We start from the raw sequence: 21932 nt of genomic DNA, 5'->3' as shown, positions 1-21932 counted from the left end.
TGTGTGTGTGTGTGTGTGTGTGTGTGTCAGGTGTTGATATCGTAGTCATCAATAATTCAGAGCAATTCATGCACACCTTCACACAGCACCTCTGGGTCTTTTGATCAACCAGTCGTGTACTGTTGGTCGTGTTTCCGTGAACGAAATGCTAGGTGGGTGGTGGATCTCTCTCCGTTTTTTCTCGTTTTCTTTCTTTTTCTCTCTGTCTCTCTCCCCTTTCTATCTCTCTCTTTATTATCTAACTTAACCTAACCTCACCTGACCTAGCATAACACAAAAGTATCGATATAGGTAACGCTATAATTACAGGTATTACAGAATGATATACAAGACTAAAATACTACCTGGGTACCAATTACAGTTCACTCACATCAAGATTACAGGTACAGGAGTAAATACAGGTATAATAAGGTATAAAACTTTTCATAATAGCGACAGAACACGAACGCTACTTAGGAACAATGTACAGTCGCTTACAGTTACACCTGGTACAGTAGTGGTGCGTTTTTTTTTGTGTTGTATTTGAGATGTAGCAACTTTGTGTTTGTTTTCACTGTATTAAAGACACCGAAGAGACATATGTAGAGTGAGAGAGACATCCAGACAGTCAAATACAGACAGACAGACAGATAGACAAAATTGAAATAGCCATGAAGAGAGTCGATATTGTTTAACAGAACGAGCATTAATCCGACGTCAGGTCACTTCACCCCTCACTATTCGTCAGCCACTAGTGTTGATAATTGGTAAAAAAGAGAATGTGTGTGTATTTTCCCCATCAATATGCGGCACAAACTAATTGAGTTATACCTCCCAGGTCGATCACAAAAAACGGACCGGGCTAACACACACACACACACACACACACACACACACACACACACACACACACACACACACACACACACACACACACACACACACACACACTACTGTACGTACTGTAGGATGAAGACATGCGTTGAGACTGTTTGGTGTAAAAATAAATTGACATAATTCTGCCTCCTGCCCCTCTCCCCCCCTCCCCACTGAGACGTACACACAAACTCCTGCTGCTAAGAAAACAATTGCAAAGATGTATAACCGACCTGTGACTGATACAAAAGTGAACAATATCGTTTCATAAGGGAATAAGGAGTTGAATAGTGATGAACAGTATTGAACACTTATAATAAACGCTAAAAAGGTAATAGCTGAAAGTCGTGGTGCAATTTGAGGTCATAGGATATCATTTGACAGTGAGTTAGGACCTGTGACACCATGTTAGGTCATCCAGGGTGATCTCACACAGAAGGGCGTAAAACAGACTATATTATCGTCCACTGTAAAACTAACTTATGTTGATTTTAAGTTAATTTTTCTATTGTAAGTAATAAGTTATTTCTGTTCATTGTGTATTGTCAATCTTTAGATACTGTACTGTTTATAATAAATCGTTAATTATTATTATTATTATTATTATTATTATTATTATTATTATTATTATTATTATTATTATTATTATTACATATGTACACACACAAATAAGGTGTACACGTATGCATATATTTACAGAGAAATGTTCAAGTATACATACATGCATACAAAAATTTTACTGAACATGCATACAAAAATTTTACTGAACAGAGTATATTGTTCGGATACAACACAAAGACTGGCTAATCATTCCCCTCAATCACCATACAATAATTTTTCCAATCAGTATAACAAATCGAAATCCTGAACACAACAACAAATCTAAAAATGTAACAGTTTATTTATTTTTTTCTTCACCATTTTACCATCAAGAGACCCAGGAACGGTATTGTCATTATATTCAATCACTCTGTCATTATATTCGAGGGTAAGGAAGGAACTGGGTGAACGAATACAACAACAACAACAATAATAATACAATAATACAACAATAATAATACAACAACAATACTAAAAAATTAAATATCCCCCAAAATATATAAAATAATTAAAAAAAATACTTAATGAGATAAAATTACTTAATAAAATAAAATATAAATAAAATAAACCCAAAAATAATAATTACCAAAAAAAAGTCAATAAGAAAATAAAAGTAAAAATCCAGGTTGATATTTTATTTATTTATCTTTTATTTACATCCATACAGAGAGAACCTTTTTAATGTATCACTGAAATTTAACCTTTATTCCCCTCTATAATTAGTACCAATTCAGAGTGAAATTAGATTTATTTGGCAGAGTGCATATATTCATTAATGCTTATGTGAGTATTTCCTGTGTGTGTGTGTGTGTGTGTGTGTGTGTGTGTGTGTGTGTGTGTGTGTGTGTGTGTGTGTGTGTGTGTGCGGATATAAGACGTCAAATCCTAATAACCAGCCATAATTAGGATACATACATACATACATACATACATACATACATACATCAATAAAACTAAACTTGAAAACCGTTTGTGTTCAGGTAAATAATAAAATATTTTACACAGTTTTAAAGCTTATATATTTGTGTTCGTATTTTCCTATTATAGTTTCCCCTCAACAACAACAATAATAATAATAATAATAATAATAATAATAATAGTGATGTATGTATGTATGTATGTATGTATGTATGCTAATTAATCATTATTCTGACATACATTCTACTACCTACAGTACATCAGTAACAACAATAACATCCAAGAATATAAATAATTAACCATACCCTCAATTAGGACGATCATACGTAAAGATGTAAGTTGTATCGGTATATTTAGAATAAGTATTGCTATTCTGGATTGTGAATATCGAGGCGTGGAATGAACGCGGCGCAGTCAGTCAGTCAGTCAGGTGTCAACAGAGGGTCGATATTGTCTGGTCAACACTGGGGTGGTAGAGTCAGCGGTGCCGGGAGAAGCGAGACACACGCGACACATAGATCCTCTCTCTCTCTCTCTCTCTCTTTTTCTTTCTTTATATACTCTCTTTTTTATTTTCTGTCTCTTTATTCATTTTTTTATTTTCTTTATATATACGAGTACTCTCTCTCTCTCTTGAAATATTGGAGAGAGAGAGAGAGAGAGAGAGAGAGAGAGAGAGAGAGAGAGAGAGTCAATTAATCCTCTAACTCTCTCTAATAATAATCACTGATGGAATTAACACGGTTCAGACAATATAATTTAATTACCTCATTTTACCTGCATCAACTATCTAATTAATTAATACCTACGGCGTCCTTAAATAGCTTCATTATATATAATATATAACTACGATACCTTACAGTTAAACACTTTTTATGAGCTCTCTAACAACAACAACAACAACAACAAAAATAATAATAATAATAATAATAATAATAATAATAATAATAATAATAATAATAATAATAATAATAATAATAATAATAATAATAACACCACCACCAACAAAAACAATAACAACAACAAAATTAACAACAACAATAACAATAATAAACACAACAATAATAATTAGTGTATTTTTTTTACTGTGTTATAAGCTTATGCCAAACAGTCAGGTATGCATTATTACACCTTTAATTAAGAGGACCATACGTCTCAAGGGAAGAAACTTGGTGCAATCTCTCTCATAATTCTGGAAGGATTTCTATGTTACTTGGCTATACTGCTTCGCCTCTCTCTTCCTTCCTCTTCCTTCTCCTGGTTCTTCTTCCCTCTTTTTTTCTTTCTCTCTTCCCCCTTTCCTATCTCCCCCACCCTTCTCTTTCTTCTTCTTCTTCTTCTTCTTCTTCTTCTTCTTCTTCTTCTTCTTCTTCTTCTTCTTCTTCTTCTTCTTCTTCTTCTTTCTTCTTCTTCTTTCTTCTTTCTTTCTTCTTCTTCTTTCTTCTTCTTTCTTTTTTCTTTCTTTCTCCTCCCCCTCCTCCTTCCTCTCTCCTTCTGGTTTTACTTTCCCACATTTCCTTCTCTCCTCCTCCTACCACTATTCTTCCCTTCCTCTTCCACTTCAATTCCTCCTCGATCCTCTTCCTCTTTCCTCTACCTAGGAAGATAAGATTCCATTTAATTACCTTACTGAAGACACTATGGCAGAGAAAGTGTCCATATAATTACTGTCACTGCCCCAAGACAAAGAAAGTGCCTATATTAAGACCCAGCTTATGACTGCCAATGCCAAGATATAAAGAAAGTGTCTAGATTATAAACGCCATTTCTCAGGATAACGAAAGTACCTAGATTATGGCTGTCACTGTCAAGATATAGAGAAAGTACCACTTACCGCCATGTCACCCAGCAGTGCCACACGACAGTGAAGGTAGGTTGTCTGTCCCACGGAAGTAGTGATATTACGGTGACCCGGAGACAGGAAATAGGGCACTGTCGTTAGTTCCGGGTATGGGTCAGCTGTTAAGGAGAGAGGGACAGTAATTAGTGGTGGTAATTTAGTAGTTAATGATGATATAATTAATTAACTGCCTAATGGTTCAGGTAAACACATTAACTACTTACCTGTTGGTCAAATTATATTAAGGAACTAATTAAACTGTAATTAACTTAACAAAACCTAATTAACCTGTATTTAAGGTAAAGGGAAAATTTAATTAACTTGTGGATAATGTAGAGGGAGGGAGGGAGGGAGGGAGGGGAGGGAGGGAGGGAGGAGGGAGGGAGGAGGAGGGAGGAGGGGTGGAGGGGAGGGTGGGAGGGGAGGGAGGGAGGGAGGGGGCTAAGGAGGAGAAAAGGTAAGAGAGAGAGAGAGAGAGAGAGAGAGAGAGAGAGAGAGAGAGAGAGAGAGAGAGAGAGAGAGAGAGAGAGAGAGAGAGAGAGAGAGAAGCAAGGAAAAGGGGAGGGAAGGAGATAGAAAGGAGGCAGCCACTGTGTGTATCCCCACACACACACACACACACACACACACACACACACACACACACACACACACACACACACACACACACACACACACTTTACAGCAACACGCCACAGAAAAAATATGCCCCAAAATTTCCCAAATGTAATTAAACTGTGGTCCTTCTGTCATGACTGAGCCAGCCAGCCAGCCAGCCAGCCAGCCAGCTAAATAGCCAGCCAGCCAGCCAGCCAGCTAGTCTTTTTTAGCCAGCCAGCCAGCCAGCCAGCCAGCCACAGCCAGCCAGCTAGCCAGCCAGCCAGCCAGCCAGCCAGCCAGTCAGCCAGCCAGCCAGGCTCCTTAGCCAGCCAGCCAGCCAGCCAGCCAGCCAGCTGTAGCCAGTCAGTCAGCCAGCACCACCTCGCTCACTGGTAACACACACACATCCATTTTAAACGTCTATGTAAATTTGATAAAGTGTGCAGACCAAGTACAGTACATCAAATGGTAGTATAAAATTCCTCAGTTAGTTGTTAGGTCTCTGTTGTTTCTTATGTCTGTGATACTGTTTGTAGGAAGAGAGAGAGAGAGAGAGAGAGAGAGAGAGAGAGAGAGAGAGAGAGAGAGAGAGAGAGAGGAAAGATGTGATATTCAGGTATAATAAATGTGCTTATACCAGCTTAAGTGGTAGACAATAACGAGGAACCTTGAGAGTGTGTAAAGGAATAAGATTTTAATAATCATTTATCATTTCCCAAGTTGCTGAATAATATAAAAGGCTCTTCAAGATTCAGTGTCAATTCATTACACATATCCAGCTGTTGCATAATACATAATGTTCATCATGATATGTGTGGTAAATAATTTCAGGCTGCTGACACCAACTATACTAGAAGGTACATTGTGTCATATACAGTACAATAAAAACAGTCATTGTCTAAGGTCGTAGCCCCGTGGAACACCATATGAAGAAAAAAATATAAAAATACACCGCCAACCATTAAATAAGCTCTATTACTTTCAGTTTGAGAGATAAATATAAATAATTCCTATTATTAAGGCTTCTTATACCAAAATAGTAAGATAATATAGAGTGATCAAGTGTTTTTGATGCTTTAAAGAGATCTGGCAATATTCCATCTGTGTCAGGGTTATGAAGAAGAGAACGACGGAACGTAACCTGTTGATAGTACAAGACGGTTTGGACGTCACTTTCAGTAGTTTGTTTATCTAAAGCCAGATGATTTTATACACCAGAGAGAGAGAGAGAGAGAGAGAGAGAGAGGAATTACTGCATGTCTAACACTCTGGTTAATTTGGAGATGATGAAAAAGAGTGAAGACAGAGTCAAGGTCATGTATAATACCTGGGCGTCTGCCACTAATTAAAGAATATTTGAGGTTAAATCTTTTACCTTATATTTTTTTTTACGGAGTTCATGTTGAAGATTAATCACGTAAGGTTATCAAGGATTATATATATATATATATATATATATATATATATATATATATATATATATATATATATATATATATATATATATATATATATATATATATACGTATTTCTAGAGTCATTACGTGTCGAGGCAACATCACTACACACAAACAACTTACTCCATCATACTTAGATTATGTCTGTACCATCACCACTATAGCGAAACACACTGTATAACTTGGACTCATAGAAACCTCGTCACATAATATTCATAGTTAGGTTCAAACATTATCAGGTATATACAGTGTAGACCAGAAGACCCCTTTACAAGTGTAGTATGACTTTAACATGACAATATGCAACACACACACACACACACAAAAAATCGTGGGTAATTTCAGTACTGGTGAATTATTTCCCTAATTTCTGCCAACCCCGACGCCAGCCAGCCTTGTGATTAGGGTAAAAATTTAGGGAACAAAGAAATTTCTACCGTACCACACCAGGAGGAATTGTGTGGGAATGACTCGGCTTAGAAAAAATAAAATAAAGTACCACACCAGGAGGAATTGTGTGGGAATGACTCGGCTTAGAAAAAATAAAATAAAAATAAAATCAAGAGTTAAATGTTTATTTATATTTATTTCAGTCACTCATGTTTGGTCATAGAAAATGGTTCTTCCCTGCCAGGATTGAAATAACCCTGCAGGCCGGGGAAAAAGATTGTACGCTGGAGGCTGGGCAGGGAAAATATTCTAGTTAAGTGGGGATAAGTAACGTACTGTAGGGTAGGGAAAATGATTAGTCTGGTGGGAATATTCTTTTGAAATGGGAATTTTTTTTATGGAAGGCATGCTTAGGGTTGACTAATAATAATAATAATAATAATAATAATAATAATAATAATAATAATAATAATAATAATAATAATAATAATAATAACAATAATAATAATAATAATAATAATAATAATAATATAATAATAATAATAATAAAAATAATAATAATAACAAAAGCAAGGTCTGACATTAAATACCATAACAAAATCACAAAAGAATACTTAAGGACAATAGTGAATATGCAAATGAGTCTAGAATAAACACGAGGAAGAAAATTAATTATATCTGACTTAACAGGAACGGAAGGGAGAGGATAGTGCACATGTAAAATATATATATATATAGTGTTTGTCAAGCGTGGCGGGTGTGTAGTGTGGGCCGCGTCAACTAGTTTCCTCCACACACACTGCTATACCATACTGGGGTCTAATTATCACCTTGGCTGAATGTCACTCGTTGTTCCGCCATATCTGATGTAAATTAATTAATATATTCCCAGAAATATTATTATTCTCCTTTCAGATGATAATATTCAATTTCTGTAGGCAATACCATCATCGTTTACACTTTATAGTTTTAATTTACCGGGGTATTGTTTATATATCTGGCGAAGTGAGGACATATATACACACGCATACAGTCATACTCATACATATACGAACACATACATACACACACACACACACACACACAGACATCGCTAGGTTAATTTTAAAAACACAACAGATATTTTTGCCAGCTGGGAGTCACTTCCCTTTGTCACACATACACACACACTCTCTCTCTCCATTCTTAATACACCACTTACATTCTTTTCCGTTTCTTTCTCTCATTTATTCAGTCATCCATTATTCTATTCACTTACACATCCAATCCCTAGACATCTGACACACTTCTCACATCTTTCATTCGCTTTCCACCCTATCAAACTTTTTTTTATATAACCCATCTCTCCTTCATTACTTATTTCCATGTATTTATAAAATTCATAGCCATACCCACATCACCATAGAAGAAAACGGAAAATGAAGTATGGCTAAAGGAATAACTGTGCTAAAATGAATAACTATTTAACCCTCGAATTAATTAATTTTGTGGAAGCGAGTGGGATTAATTATTTTATCCACATGAGAGACATTGTTGATAATCTTAATTGGTGGATGATTATAACTCTGATTGGTGTGAAATTTTAGGGATTGATTTGTTTACATACCAATAGTAAAATTAAAGGAATATAATTACTGTATAAATTAGTATTTTTATCTACAGTTCTAATCACACACACAACAATGATATAAAATTTAATATAAAACTAAAATTTTCTTGTGTTTGCAATAAAGAAGAAAACAATATAAGAGTGATTAAGAATATCTAAGAATAAATAATAATATATGAATACAAAATATAATTGGATAAAATACACGGTAATATACATTGGTGAATTTAACATTATGACTGTACGTATTAAGTCATGGTTGCCGTGGAGAACTGACCAGGTGAGGTGTCTGTACAGGTGAGTTAAAGGTAATATAATGATTTTACTTACAGGTATTTACAGTAAACAGAAATGGTTTGTTTGTTTATTATTATTATTGTTATCATTATTATTACTAGTACGATCATTATCATCATCATTTTTATTATTATTATTATTGTTGTTGTTGTTGTTGTTGTTGTTGTTCATATATATATCTCGTGTGTATCCATATTTGTGATATTGCATCCGAGAGCCGAGCAGCGAGGCGAACGAACCTGCTTCTAAGCGCTGGGTGTTGGCAAGGAGAGAGAGAGAGAGAGAGAGAGAGAGAGAGAGAGAGAGAGAGAGGTCAAAATAGCATCGTCTCTTATCTTAGTTTACTGAATGTTACTTCTCAAGTGGTATATAATGCTAAAGAATATTTGTTATTTATACTGTTAGTTAAAAAGTTTGCAATACATCTATTTTACAAGAAAAGTTTATAAAAAAAAGTTTTATATATTTCCTTGTATCAAAGTATAAAAAAGTAATTGTATTTTCATAAGATTACAAAATATATAATAAAAAAAAGAGTTTGTCATATTTCCTTTAATAGAATAATAATAATAAAAACAATTGAAAAAAAATATATAAAACTTAAGTTATATTCCCTTATATACAAGAAAAAAACAAACATTCTATAACATAAAAAAAAATATATTCCCTACGCTGTAAGTTTAGCGACGTGTAGTTCCCGGGTCTTAGAGCATGTGAGGTCAGAGACGGTTAGTGTCAGCACCGTTAACACCAATGAAGAAGCGTCTTATGTTTCGTCTAAAATAGAATGTGTCTTATCTGGAGGTCACACATCACCCCTTTCCTGCTAACACCACATAAATACAGTACAAACCTCCTCCATATAACGGACTGGTCTCTCTATATAACTAGCCCTCGATATATTGGACTTTCATCTCTATATAAACCGTTAAATGGCGGTTTCACATCTAAAAAAAAAATCCTTCGATATAACGGACTTTCATCTCTATATTAGTTCGTTAAAAATACAATATACAATCTGGTTATGGAAGTCACTCAGAGTATAAAACGAACCTACAGTCACTCAAAAAAAAAAAAATTGTGTCCCAAAAATATGCCAACGGGACGAAGGATTTTGACTACCCTACCGAGACAACATGGAATCCTAGTGTTCATTCTGAAATTCATTATGACAAATACCCCTCCCCCTTCCCACCCAGCAGTACAGATTTCCTTTTTTTTTTTTTGATTGATGTAAAGAAACGGAATTTGCTTTGTAACATAGAAGATTTATAGTTTTTTTAATCTCATGCTGAGGATTTAATTTTCCTGAGAGCTGGCTGGACCCTTAGTGGTGTTGTCATCCAGCACCTCCATCTCTTGAAGGAATTGCACGTCTCAGCCCAAGAAGAGTGCAGATATACCCATCCCCATTTCTCCTTCTCTAATTCTCTCTCCTCTCTCTCTCTCTCTCTCTCTCTCTCTCTCTCTCTCTCTCTCTCTCTCTCTCTCTCTCTCTCTCTCATCCATCCCCTAAGTTCTCTCATCTTCTCCCATTCCCCCTAAATTCTCTTGATGGCACTTTCCTCACCTACTTTGTACTTCCCTCACCTACTTTGTATTTCCCTCACCTACTTGGCACCTCCCTCACCTACTTGGCACTTCCTCACCTACTTGGCACCTTTCTCACCTACTTGGCACCTCCCTCACCTATTTGGCACTTCCTTCACCTATTTGGTACTTCCCTCACCTACTTCCCTGAGCTAAGATGCCCTGGTCCGCCCCACCCACTAAGGAGTGATCCATCATTGATGTTATTGTAGCCAGCAGAAGCAAAACAAGCAAGGGCGTGGGGCGGGAGTGGGCAGGCAGGCGTGGGACGAGGAGGCGTGGGACAGGGGCGTGGGACAGGGGCATGGGACAGGGAGCGTGGGACAGAGGCGTGGGACGGGGGCGTGGGGCAGGGGCGTGGGTGTGTGAATTGTGAGAAAGAAGGTTAAGTGAGAGAGATAGACAGACAGACAGACAGACAGACCCAGACAAAACAGAGACAGACAAGAGCAAGGTCAGACAGGCAGACAGACCGAGGGCAGACAAACAGAGATAGACAGAACGAGAGAGAGACAGACAGACAGACAGACAGACAGACAACATCCACAATAAGCTTAATCCAAAGGAAATAAAAACAAACAAAAACAAACTCAGAAATTAAACCAATAAAAAACAAACACAAAGGGAGAAATAAACCACTTTTATGACATACATACAAACAGACAGACAATAAACAGAAGGAACAAAGGGAAAGGAAGAAGAATGAAGGAAGAACAAGACAACACACAATAATAAACAACAAGAGAAAGGAAATAGTGGAAGAAAGAGAAAGTGAGAGAAGAGGTAGGAAATGTGAAGTAATTGAGAGAATAGGAAAGAAATGTGAGGTAATTGAGAGAATAGGAAGGAAATGTGAGGGAATAGAGAGAATAGGAAGGAAATGTGAGGTAATTGAGAGAATAGGTAGGGAATGTGAGGTAATTGAGAGAATAGGAAGGAAATGTGAGGTAATTGAGAGAATAGGTAGGGAATGTGAGGTAATTGAGAGAATAGGAAGGAAATGTGAGAGAATTGAGAGAATAGGTAGGAAATGTGTACAAATATTTTAGAAAGGATAAGACTCAAGGCTCATGCTGGGAGGCTTTACCAGAAGTGGTATTATGGGAAGAAGAAAAATACACTAACGACATACTAAGGAAAATAGAACGTGTTTGGCAATAGCACGCTGGTGGTGGTGGGGGGGGGAGGTGAAACTTGGGGTGGTAAAGGCCTCGGAAATAGAACAATAGATACATTAACTAGTAATAGACATTAACCAATATCACCAATAACAAGTATCACCAGCATTAACCACTATCATCACCATTAACTACTATCACCACCATTAACCACTATCATCACCATTAACCACTATCACCACCATTAACCACTATCACCACCATTAAATACTATCATCACCATTAACCACTATCACCACCATTAACCACTACCATCACCATAAACCACTATCACCACCATTAACCACTATCACCACCATTAACCACTATCATCACCATTAACTACTATCACCACCATTAACCACTATCATCACCATTAACTACTATCACCACCATTAACCACAATCACCACCATTAATCACTATCACCACCATTAACCACTATCATCACCATTAACCACTATCAACACCATTAACCACTATCACCACCATTAACCACTATCATCACCATTAACCACTATCACCATCATTAACCACTATCATCACCATTAACCACAATCACCACCATTAACCACTATCACCACCATTAACCATCAAACTAACCAATGTATCAAGTTCTGGGGAATATCTTCACATGTTGTATATTGAAACATGTATTCATATATTCACATAAATTTAACACAACACAACACAACACAACACAACACAACACAACACAACACAACACAACACACAACACCACACAACACAACACAACACAACACAACACAACACAACACAACACACAACACAACACACAAACACAAATACAACACAACATAAATACACAAATACAAATACATAAATAAATACACACAACACAAATACAACACAACACAACACAAAACAACACAACACACAACACAACACAACACAACACAACACAACACAACACACAACACAACACAACAACACAAATACCACACAACACAACACAACACAACACAACACAAAACACCACAACACAACACAACACAACACAACACAACACAACACACTTCCTATACATGAAAGGAGAGAGAGAGAGGGGGGAGGGGGAGGTTCAGATACTCTTTCTTGACAACTGCGAACCCTGAAAAAAGTTTGGTGACGTTGCCAGACATTAAAAAAAAAATATATTGTTTATAACTCAACTCTAGAAGTTTATCGAAGTTTGTTAACTAACTTAAACACCGAGGTTATATTTCTAAGCTGAGGAAGTTAAAGCTGAAGTTGACTTAAGGCTCATCCTTGTTATCTTAGATGCAAAAAAAAAATAAATGTTTAGTGGCGGAATTTAATGAAGGAATGTTTATAAATGTTTACCGAAAAATTTATACGACTCATCCTTCATCTCTAAATGTTTACAGAAAAAAAAATTGGTCTCCTTATGTTTAGTAATGTTTGACCCCCACCCCCCACCCCCCACCAGTTCGGTCACCTCGCCTCGCCTCCGTCTACCCCGGCAGGCTATACTGTACAACTAGCTGGGTGTATAAAGTTGGTTGGTCCATTGAAAAATTATCTGTCCAGTATCATCAATGTTGTGTTCATGGTGTTGGAGGAAGAGGAGGAGGGAGAGGAAGAGGAGAGAGGAAGAGAAGGGGGAGGGATGAGGGGAGGAGGGAGAGGAGAGAGGAGGGAGAGGAGGGGGAGGAGGGAGGAGGGGGAGAAAGGAAGAGGAGGGAGAGGGAAAGAGGAGGAGGAGTAGGAAGAGGAGTCTCACTTACACCTTCCTTCCTTCCTTCCTTCCTTCCTTCCTTCCTTCCTTCCTTCCTTCTTCAGTTATTAATATCACGCCTCACTAAATTTCACCCAAACAAAAAACAAACAAAAATAAAAGTGGATTTCTTTTATTTCTTATTATATTTATTTTCTTCCTCATTTTGTCTTATTTTCTTCCCATTCCTTATCCTTCTTCCATGCTCTTAATTCTCTCTTCATCAAAATTTCTAGTTCATCATCATCTTTCTTCCTTCCTTCCTTTCTAACCTCCTTCTCCTCCTCCTTTCTTCCTTGCTCTTTACACCCTCTTTATCATAACCTCTAGTCCACTATCATCATCATCTTCTTTCCTCCTACTCCTTCTTTCTCATCTTCTTTCCTCCTACTCCTTCTTTCTCATCTTCTTTCCTTCTCTTACTTCCTCATCTTCCTAACCTCCTCCTCCTCCTCCTCCTCCCCACCTGAGCTACCACCGCCTTCATTTTTCACACCTGACTGTGAAATCCAATGTCAGAAGTCTATCTGCCAAACCACACACACACACACACACACACACACACACACACACACACACACACACACACACACACACACACACACACACACACACACACACACACACACACACACACACACACACACACACACACACACACACACACATTGTTACTTCAGGATCCATCAGCAAGCAGCTTATCAAACACTCATCGCTATATACCCCGAGGCAAGACGGGGGGCATGGGGTGGATGGGGGGGCAGGATGGGAGGAGACGTGGGAGAGGGAGTGATGGAGGTGGGAGATGTAAAGAGAGTACGAGAAGTTTGTCTAAATTTACTTCATCTAACCTAGTCAATGAAACGAAACTACACCACACCACACCACACCACACCACACCACACCACACCAAACCTGCTTCCCTAGATTATCCTTCAGTCAGCAACACCAAAAGCTTCAATAAAAAAAAAAAAATCTTCAAAAAAATTTCCATCAAACCTTCTCCTGACGCAGCTCCCACGAGAAACAAACACCGATCTCACATTGTTCAGTCTGTAACCTTACTCTTCTGTGGAAACATTCAATGAGCGGGGTAGGCGAAACATGGATGGTGTGTTGAGGTCAGGGAGGGGTCAGGAGGTGAGTCAGGTGGAGTTAGGAGGGTGGGAGGGTCAGGGGTTAGAGGGAGGGGTTAGGGGTTTAAGAAGTCAGGGTTAGGGGTTGGTTGGGTCAGGGTTTTGGATGTCAGGGGGTTTTGGAGTCAGGGGTTTTGGAGGTCAGGGGTTTGGAGGTCAGGGGTTGGAGGTCAGGGTTAGAAGGGGTTTTGGAGGTCAAGGGTTAGGAGAATTAGAGTGTCAGGGGGGTTAGGAGGGGGTTGGCAGGTCAGGGTGTGTCAAGGAGGTCAGGGTGTCTGGGAATAGGGTGAAGTGTGTCACGGGGGTTTAAGGAGTCAGGAGGGGTTAAGGGAGTCAGGGGAGGGGTTAAAGGAGTCAGGGGAGGGTTAAGGGAGTCAGGAGGGTTAAAGGAGTCAGGGGAGGGGTTAAGGGAGTCAGAGGTTAAGGGGTAGAAGGAGGTCAGGATCTTGCTATATTAGGTGTGAGCAGGGGATGAACTGGCAGCCAGAACACCACACCATCGCCAAGATCACTACCTCCCCCTCCCTCCCCCCCCACCCCTTCCCTCCCTCCTCTCCCTCCCCTCCCTCCCGCCCTCCCCTCCCTCCCAAACGCCTTACCAACCAAGCAAAGTGTGACATTCCCATTTATGACTGATCCTCTTTTATTTCCTGATCCAACCATCCTCCCCTCCCCCCTATCCCCCCACACCTGAAAATTGTCCTTAGGGTTTTGGGCCTTGATGTTCTTCCTCCTGACTCCTCCCTCCTCTCACGTTCTTCATGTCCTTCTCATTTATGCTCCTCCACACTAACTTACTTCACTTACTGTTCAGAACTCTTCCTTGCAGCCACCTCCTCCACAAGTCTTTCCTCCAGTATTGTTGCTGCTCTTCACACACACACACACACACACACACACACACACACACACACACACACACACACACACACACACACACACACACACACACACACACACACACACACACACACACACACACACACACACACACACACACACACACACACACACACACACACACACACACACACACACACACACACACACACACACACACACACACACACACACACACACACACACACACACACACACACACACACACACACACACACACACACACACACACACACACACACACACACACACACACACACACACACACACACACACACACACACACACACACACACACACACACACACACACACACACACACACACACACACACACACACACACACACACACACACACACACACACACACACTCACACACACACACACACACACACACACACACACACACACACACACACACACACACACACACACACACACACACACACCATTATCACCACTGTGTTTGTGTCCACTTGTTGTCTGACAATACAACACGTAAGGCTTCAGCATTATTGGCGGGGAGCTCTGGTAGGGTGGCAGAGTGGGTGTGGTACGACAGGTGTGTGGTAGTAGTGGAGTGGTAGTCAATGTTGCAGTGCGGTGTGGTGTGGTAGCGTGAAATGGGTGTGGTGGCTGTAGTGGTGTGGTAGGTGTGTGTGTGCAGTGGAGTGTGGTAGGGCTGTAGGTGTGCATGGAGTGTGGTAGTAGTGTGGTAGTGTGGTGTAGTGGTGTGGCATGAGTGGTGTGTGGTAGTAGTGTGTGGGTGTGGTATGTGGTGGTGTGTGATGTGGCTGTGTAGAGGTGGCTGTGTGGGTGTGTGTGTATGTGTTACGAGAATGGTGTGGTAATAGTGGGTGTGGTAGGTGTATGTGGCTGTGTAGGTGTGTAGTAGTATGTGTGTATGTGGTAGTAGTGGTAGTAGTGGAGTGTGTAGTGTGGCTGTGATGAGTATTAACTGTGGTGTAGGGTGTGGTAGGGTGTAGGTGGTAGTAGTGTGTGGTACAGGGTGTGGTGGGTGTGGTAGTGGCTGTGGTGAGTGTAGCTGCTGGTGTAGCTGCAGTAGGTGTGGTACGAGTGGGTGTGTTAGTAGTGGCTGTGTTAGTAGTGGCGTGGTAGGTGTGGCTGTGGTGTGGCTGTGGTAGGTGTGGCTGTGGTGGGTGGGCTGTGGAAAAATAGGTGGGTGTGGTAGTAGTGGGTGTGGTAGTAGTGGGTGTGGTAGGTGTGGCTGTGGTAGTGTGGCTGTGGTAGGTGTGGCTGTGGTAGGTGTGGTACAAGACTCAACAAAAGATTCAGTGATACCGTCAAGGGGAAAAAGTCTTCTCCTTAACACAGCTCAGTGGCCTTGGCTCGGAGGAAAACAATGGGTATTTTGGGTTGTATAAATCTTCTGGACACCGTCACCATACATACATACATACATACATACATACATACATACATACATACATACATACATCTGTAAAGGCGTGCGACAGCTGGTAAAGATGGGAGAGGGGTGGGTGTTATCTAAAACCCATATCTCCTCTGGAACACGACTCACAAATTTACTAGAATGTCCCGATTTTTTTTTTTTTTGTTTCGTCTTTTTTTATAAATATGTAATGACAAGCACCAAGCAACCAATCTAGTTTAAGAACTTTTGAAACTTGGTGTCATTGTCACTATAGTATTAAGACGTTCATACAGCAGCTGCCCTCCAGGAACAGAATTATTTTATTGTGGATTTAAATAAACTTCCGATATCCAAAGTCAATGACACCGGTAGGATTCCAGCTCGGCCAGGATCCTGTTACAGTGCTTCCTGTATAAGACAAAGTGAGGTTATGTTAAGGATCCTCTCTCTCTCTCTCCATTATATATAACGATTAACCTTTCGATATAACGGAAATTCCTCTCTATATAGTCCGTTAAATAGAGGTTTTACACTGTACCGTTTAATATATTCCTTTAGGCATAAACACCATTTCCCCTCAAAGACAAAAACAGCAGCGACCCTCACACTCGCTGCTGGACTAAAGTGGGAAAGATTCACACCCTAGACAGTGGCAGGGTGTGATAGTGGCCGGTGGTGTGTCGTATATATTTACTGTGAGGACGCGACTGCAGGGACTTAGGAGCGGTTGAGAGAGAATTTACCTCTTGGTCGTCCAGCTCACACATCGAATCAGTGAGTGGGGGTAGGAGGGGGGCAGGGAAAGGGGAAGGGAAGGTGAGAAGGGGAGACAAGGAAAGGAAAGGTGGGAAAGGGATGAGGGACAGGAGAAAGAAAACTTAACCTATATATAGTAAAAACCTCCATTTAACGAACATCAATTTAGCTACTATAGTCCGTTATATGGAGGTTTCACATTTAACGGACTTCGATATAACGGAATACTCTCTTCCTAGATAGTCCATTAAATAGAGTAAACTTTAATGTGTCCTAAAGTGACGATACAACACAACAAGGGCCACATAAGTCAGAACCATTGTCACAGTAAAGATTTTTATTCCCAAAAGATTTCTTGACTTGAGGGTAAAAAGGAAGCCATTACTGTTTTCACATAATACAAGAATTTCAGAAAATTTTATATTTTTGGTACCTTGTGTGTGTGTGTGTGTGTGTGTGTGTGTGTCTCAGTAGTGTGTGTGTGTGTGTGTGTGTAAACAATTAGTCAGGGAACAGAACTATCTCCTCCCTGTCCGACACAACACAAGGGCCTTGGTACACACTATACACACACACACACTTGGCTCAATCGTCCTCTGACTCCTTCACACGTCTTCCTGTCTCACCCTGACGCCAGCAAACTATTACACTTGCTAACTCAGTCTCCTGTGAACCAGTCCTGTACAGAGAGGAATGTCCGTTATATCGAGATGTCCGTTATATGCGAAATCTCTACCTAACGAACTATATAGAAAGGAAAGTCCGTTATATGGAAATATCCGTTATATGTGAAACCCCTATTTAACGGATTATATAGAGATAGAAATCCGTTATAGGGAGATTTCACCATATATCTAACAAAATACCTTATCGTCTATGAAGCATCAATAACAATAACATCATTTCAGCCATAAAATATACACACGAAATATAATGTTACAATATGCCTTTAAATAATGATAAAACTGAGAGAGATTCCCAAGAGCCTTTACCCTCAGGATCACTCAAGAGGAGGTGAACGTGCCCTGAGAAATCCCTTATGTTGAAAATTTCCCATCAACACGCGATAAGGAGACGATATCCGAGAGGCAGAGATGGCGGGGGGCGGGAGGGGGGAGGGGGGAAGGCGCCTTGCTTTGGTGATATTGAGATGGTCATACCCTCAGGAAGCGTTTAGAGCCCCTGTCTGTAAGCCATCCCTTGTTATCCGGGCTCTATATACACGTCCTGCAGAGCCCTATAGAACCCTCGTATGAACCACCACCACCACCACTTTCCCTCCCAAAGACACATAATATCGAACCAATTACAGAGCTGGAGTGAGACTTAATCAACAAGGGAGTTTGTTATTGAAATGGAATCTTTGAATAATTAAAGCCCCCCAGCAGCTGTGTGGAGTGGTCAGGAGGAGCTTGTCACACCCACACCACCCCTACCATCCTCTGGCTGCGTCAAGGCTAACACCTGCGTCAGTATACATAATTAGTGTCGCTGCTGAAGGTCACGCCACCTGCAGGAGACGAGGAGAACTTGGTGATATTATCTTTAATTCTCTCTATTTATATTACCTCTTTTGTTTTTATTTATCTTCGTGATTCTTGTTTCCACTAATCTTAATATAGAGTTTATGTGTATGTGTGTGTGTGTGTATGTGTGTGTGTGTGTGTGTGTGTATGTGTGTGTGTGTGTGTGTGTGTGTCTGTATGTGGTGTAAAAAAAACTAAAACATTAACATTACACACTATTTTTTTTGTGTCACCATAAGAACACTCTTCCATTCGTCAATAATCACATCAAAAGACCAGAATTATCACTCATCATCCCACAAACAACTATATAATCACATAATTACCTTAACAACACCATTTTCTCAACTAATTCTCTCATTTGCCTACAGTTAGCTATTAAGATTGTGTTTGCTGTGGTAAGCGTTCGTACATTAAAGTGAGGCTAGGACAAGAGTCTAATTAAATCTTTATGTAATTTCACAAGAGTCGCCTGGTTTTTAAAGTATTTCTTGTGATGGAGATTGGATGCTTGTGAGGGTGGAAGCGCGGGTGAGTGGTGAGGAGGGTGAGGAGAGAGGGAGGTGAGGGCAGGTGGATGAGTGGTTAAGAGGATGAGAGAGAGGAGGGAGGGAAGGTGGGTGAGTGGGTGGGTGAGTAGGAAAGAAGATGGAGAGAGAGAGAGAGAGAGAGATAAACACGTAGGTTAGAGTTTACATAAAGTTTGACATCAAGAACAGCTGACAAGACACAAGTAAACAAAGACGATCAGAAAAAAAAATAGTGATATTGACATGAAAGAAATAAATAAAGAAATGAATAACCTAAACGTAAAATCGAGAAATTATAGATGAAAAAAAAATATATGTGATAAATTAGCGTGAATAAATAAATGTTTAAAATGGACTGATAACATTCACAACAACTCGAAGAGAAAAAAAAATAAAATAAAAACAGAAATTATTAAATGATACACAAATATACACGACAGGTCGACTTAGTGAGAACATTAATTAAAAGAATAATATTTTTTTTGGTTACAGATTTTAATTAGATACACAAAAGGCCATATCTGAACGTACACGATATTGCAGACTGTCCAAAATATAAACATTATTAAAATTTGGAGAGAATTTTTGGAGAAGCTATTGATTATTATTATTTTTTTAACTCTTTTAATTAATTAATGTATGGAACTACGTAATTAAATTCTTCAAAATGTATCCTTAGTTTCCATGATGGTAACCTAACCTAACCTAACCTAACCTAACCTAACCTAACCTAACCTAACCTAATCCTAAGGAAACACTAATCTAACGCTAATCTAACTCTAACCTAACCTAACCTCATTCCCCAAAAGGCATTAGGGTGGTTAATCTTCAGGTGATCCTTATAGAAAATATATATAACCAAATTACAAATACAGTAATGAGGTTACAGAAGAGATTACAGCACTCTCAGGGATAAGCTTAGCGAATTATCGATTACTTTCTGATTACATTTGATATCATATTACCAGATAAAAAAACAAACAACTTTGCAGTAATTATAATCCGGGGAACGAGAGATACACATTTACACACGTTTGGTTTGGTTAGGTTAGGTTAGGTTAGGTTAGGTTTAATTTGTTACAATGGAATTTCAGAGGAATGTTAATTCGGATCAGTGAACTCAACCATTTGCATATAATTTTTCATCAAGGCTTTTTAATTGAGCTGATATACAGAGAGAGAGAGAGAGAGAGAGAGAGAGAGAGAGAGAGAGAGAGAGAGAGAGACTTCTCAATTAACACAATACAAACAGCATTTAACTGTCAGACATAATGAATAGTCAACTGGCAATCTCTAAAAGTATTTCTACTATTCATTTGTAAACCAGACGCTGCATGGTTAACTACCCATTGTAAAGTTTAAAATGATAAACAAAACAGTGGGAGGCTTAATTATTATGTGAATACTGCTCCTGATAACCTCCCCACCAACAGGCTTCCCAGGTGTTCCTCTGTGTACATAGTCGGGTTGCACTTATACCTGGTACAGTGGCTGGTGTGTTTTGTGAGACAGGCAACGCTGTGTTTGTTTCCATCATATTAAAGCCAATGTACAGTCACCTGCACGTACTCGTATACCTAACCCAACCCAACCCAACCTAACCTAACCTAACCTAACCTAACCTAACCTAACCTAACCTAACCTAACCCACCACCAGAGAACATTAGGGTGTTTAATCATCCAAGGAATTGCTTTTGGGGGAGAGGTCAGGAGGTGTGACCCCATCCTCACCTGATCCCAAGTGATAATGACACACATACAGGTAAACACACACAGGTAAACACATACAGGTAAACACACACAGGTAAACACACACAGGTAAACACACACAGGTAAACACACACAGGTAAACACACACAGGTAAACACACACAGGTAAACACACACAGGTAAACACACACAGGTAAACACACACAGGTAAACACACACAGGTAAACACACACAGGTAAACACATACAGGTAAACACACACAGGTAAACACACACAGGTAAACAGAATGCTACACTAATACACTGTCAAACTGGACTAACTATTTATAATTTATTTTCCCTCTTTTGCTCACGGGACAACTACTCTATTTTTCACCACACTCGACCCATTATTTTCACCAGCCCAGCCTAGCCTAACCTAACCTAACCTAACCTAACCTAACCTAACCAAACCTAACCTAACCTTCAACTGAGCTCTCACCTGCCATCCATTTGAACCTCTCGTAATTTACAAGTTCATTTTCAATTCTTTATTTTGTGTGAATATTTTAATTAACTTCTTGTCTAAATACCAAATATATAACATTTATATCTTCTTACATCTAATAGGTTAGGTTCATCATATATAAGAGTATTAATTTTTATCTTTACAGCGTCAAAACTTTCCCATAACAACAATTGGCTCTCTCTCTCTCTCTCTCTCTCTCTCTCTCTCTCTCTCTCTCTCTCTCTCCTAACACCAGAGCACCACGTGTCTTACCTCTCCTCAACCACCCCATCTCGTCTTTATCCCACCCAACCACTCAATCACCCACCAACCTTCCCACCCACTCACCCACCCACCCACCCAGCCACCCACCCCACACCAGCAAACTTTATCCTTTCCTTCCATAATCCTGTCGCCTTTATCTAAAATACCTTCATTATTT

The 21932-nt window shown here is 39.4% G+C and overlaps 1 protein-coding gene across 1 annotated transcript in view; it reads right to left on the bottom strand.

The window, feature by feature from the left end:
• The window catches only part of LOC121860270 (lachesin-like), a gene marked incomplete at its 5' end in the record, with an annotated part of 82871 nt that overhangs the window by 26473 nt on the left and 34466 nt on the right, over positions 1-21932 (bottom strand). Inside the window, 1 exon segment of the mRNA XM_042357348.1 lies at positions 4208-4332. Coding sequence (XP_042213282.1) covers positions 4208-4332 — 125 coding nt within the window.

This window comes from Homarus americanus, unplaced genomic scaffold (assembly GCF_018991925.1).
Source record: "Homarus americanus isolate GMGI-L3 unplaced genomic scaffold, GMGI_Hamer_2.0 scaffold23138, whole genome shotgun sequence".
Taxonomy (NCBI): Eukaryota; Metazoa; Arthropoda; class Malacostraca; order Decapoda; family Nephropidae; genus Homarus; species Homarus americanus.
The sequence above is the reverse complement of the archived record's forward strand: the minus strand, read 5'-3'. Positions and strand labels throughout refer to the sequence as shown.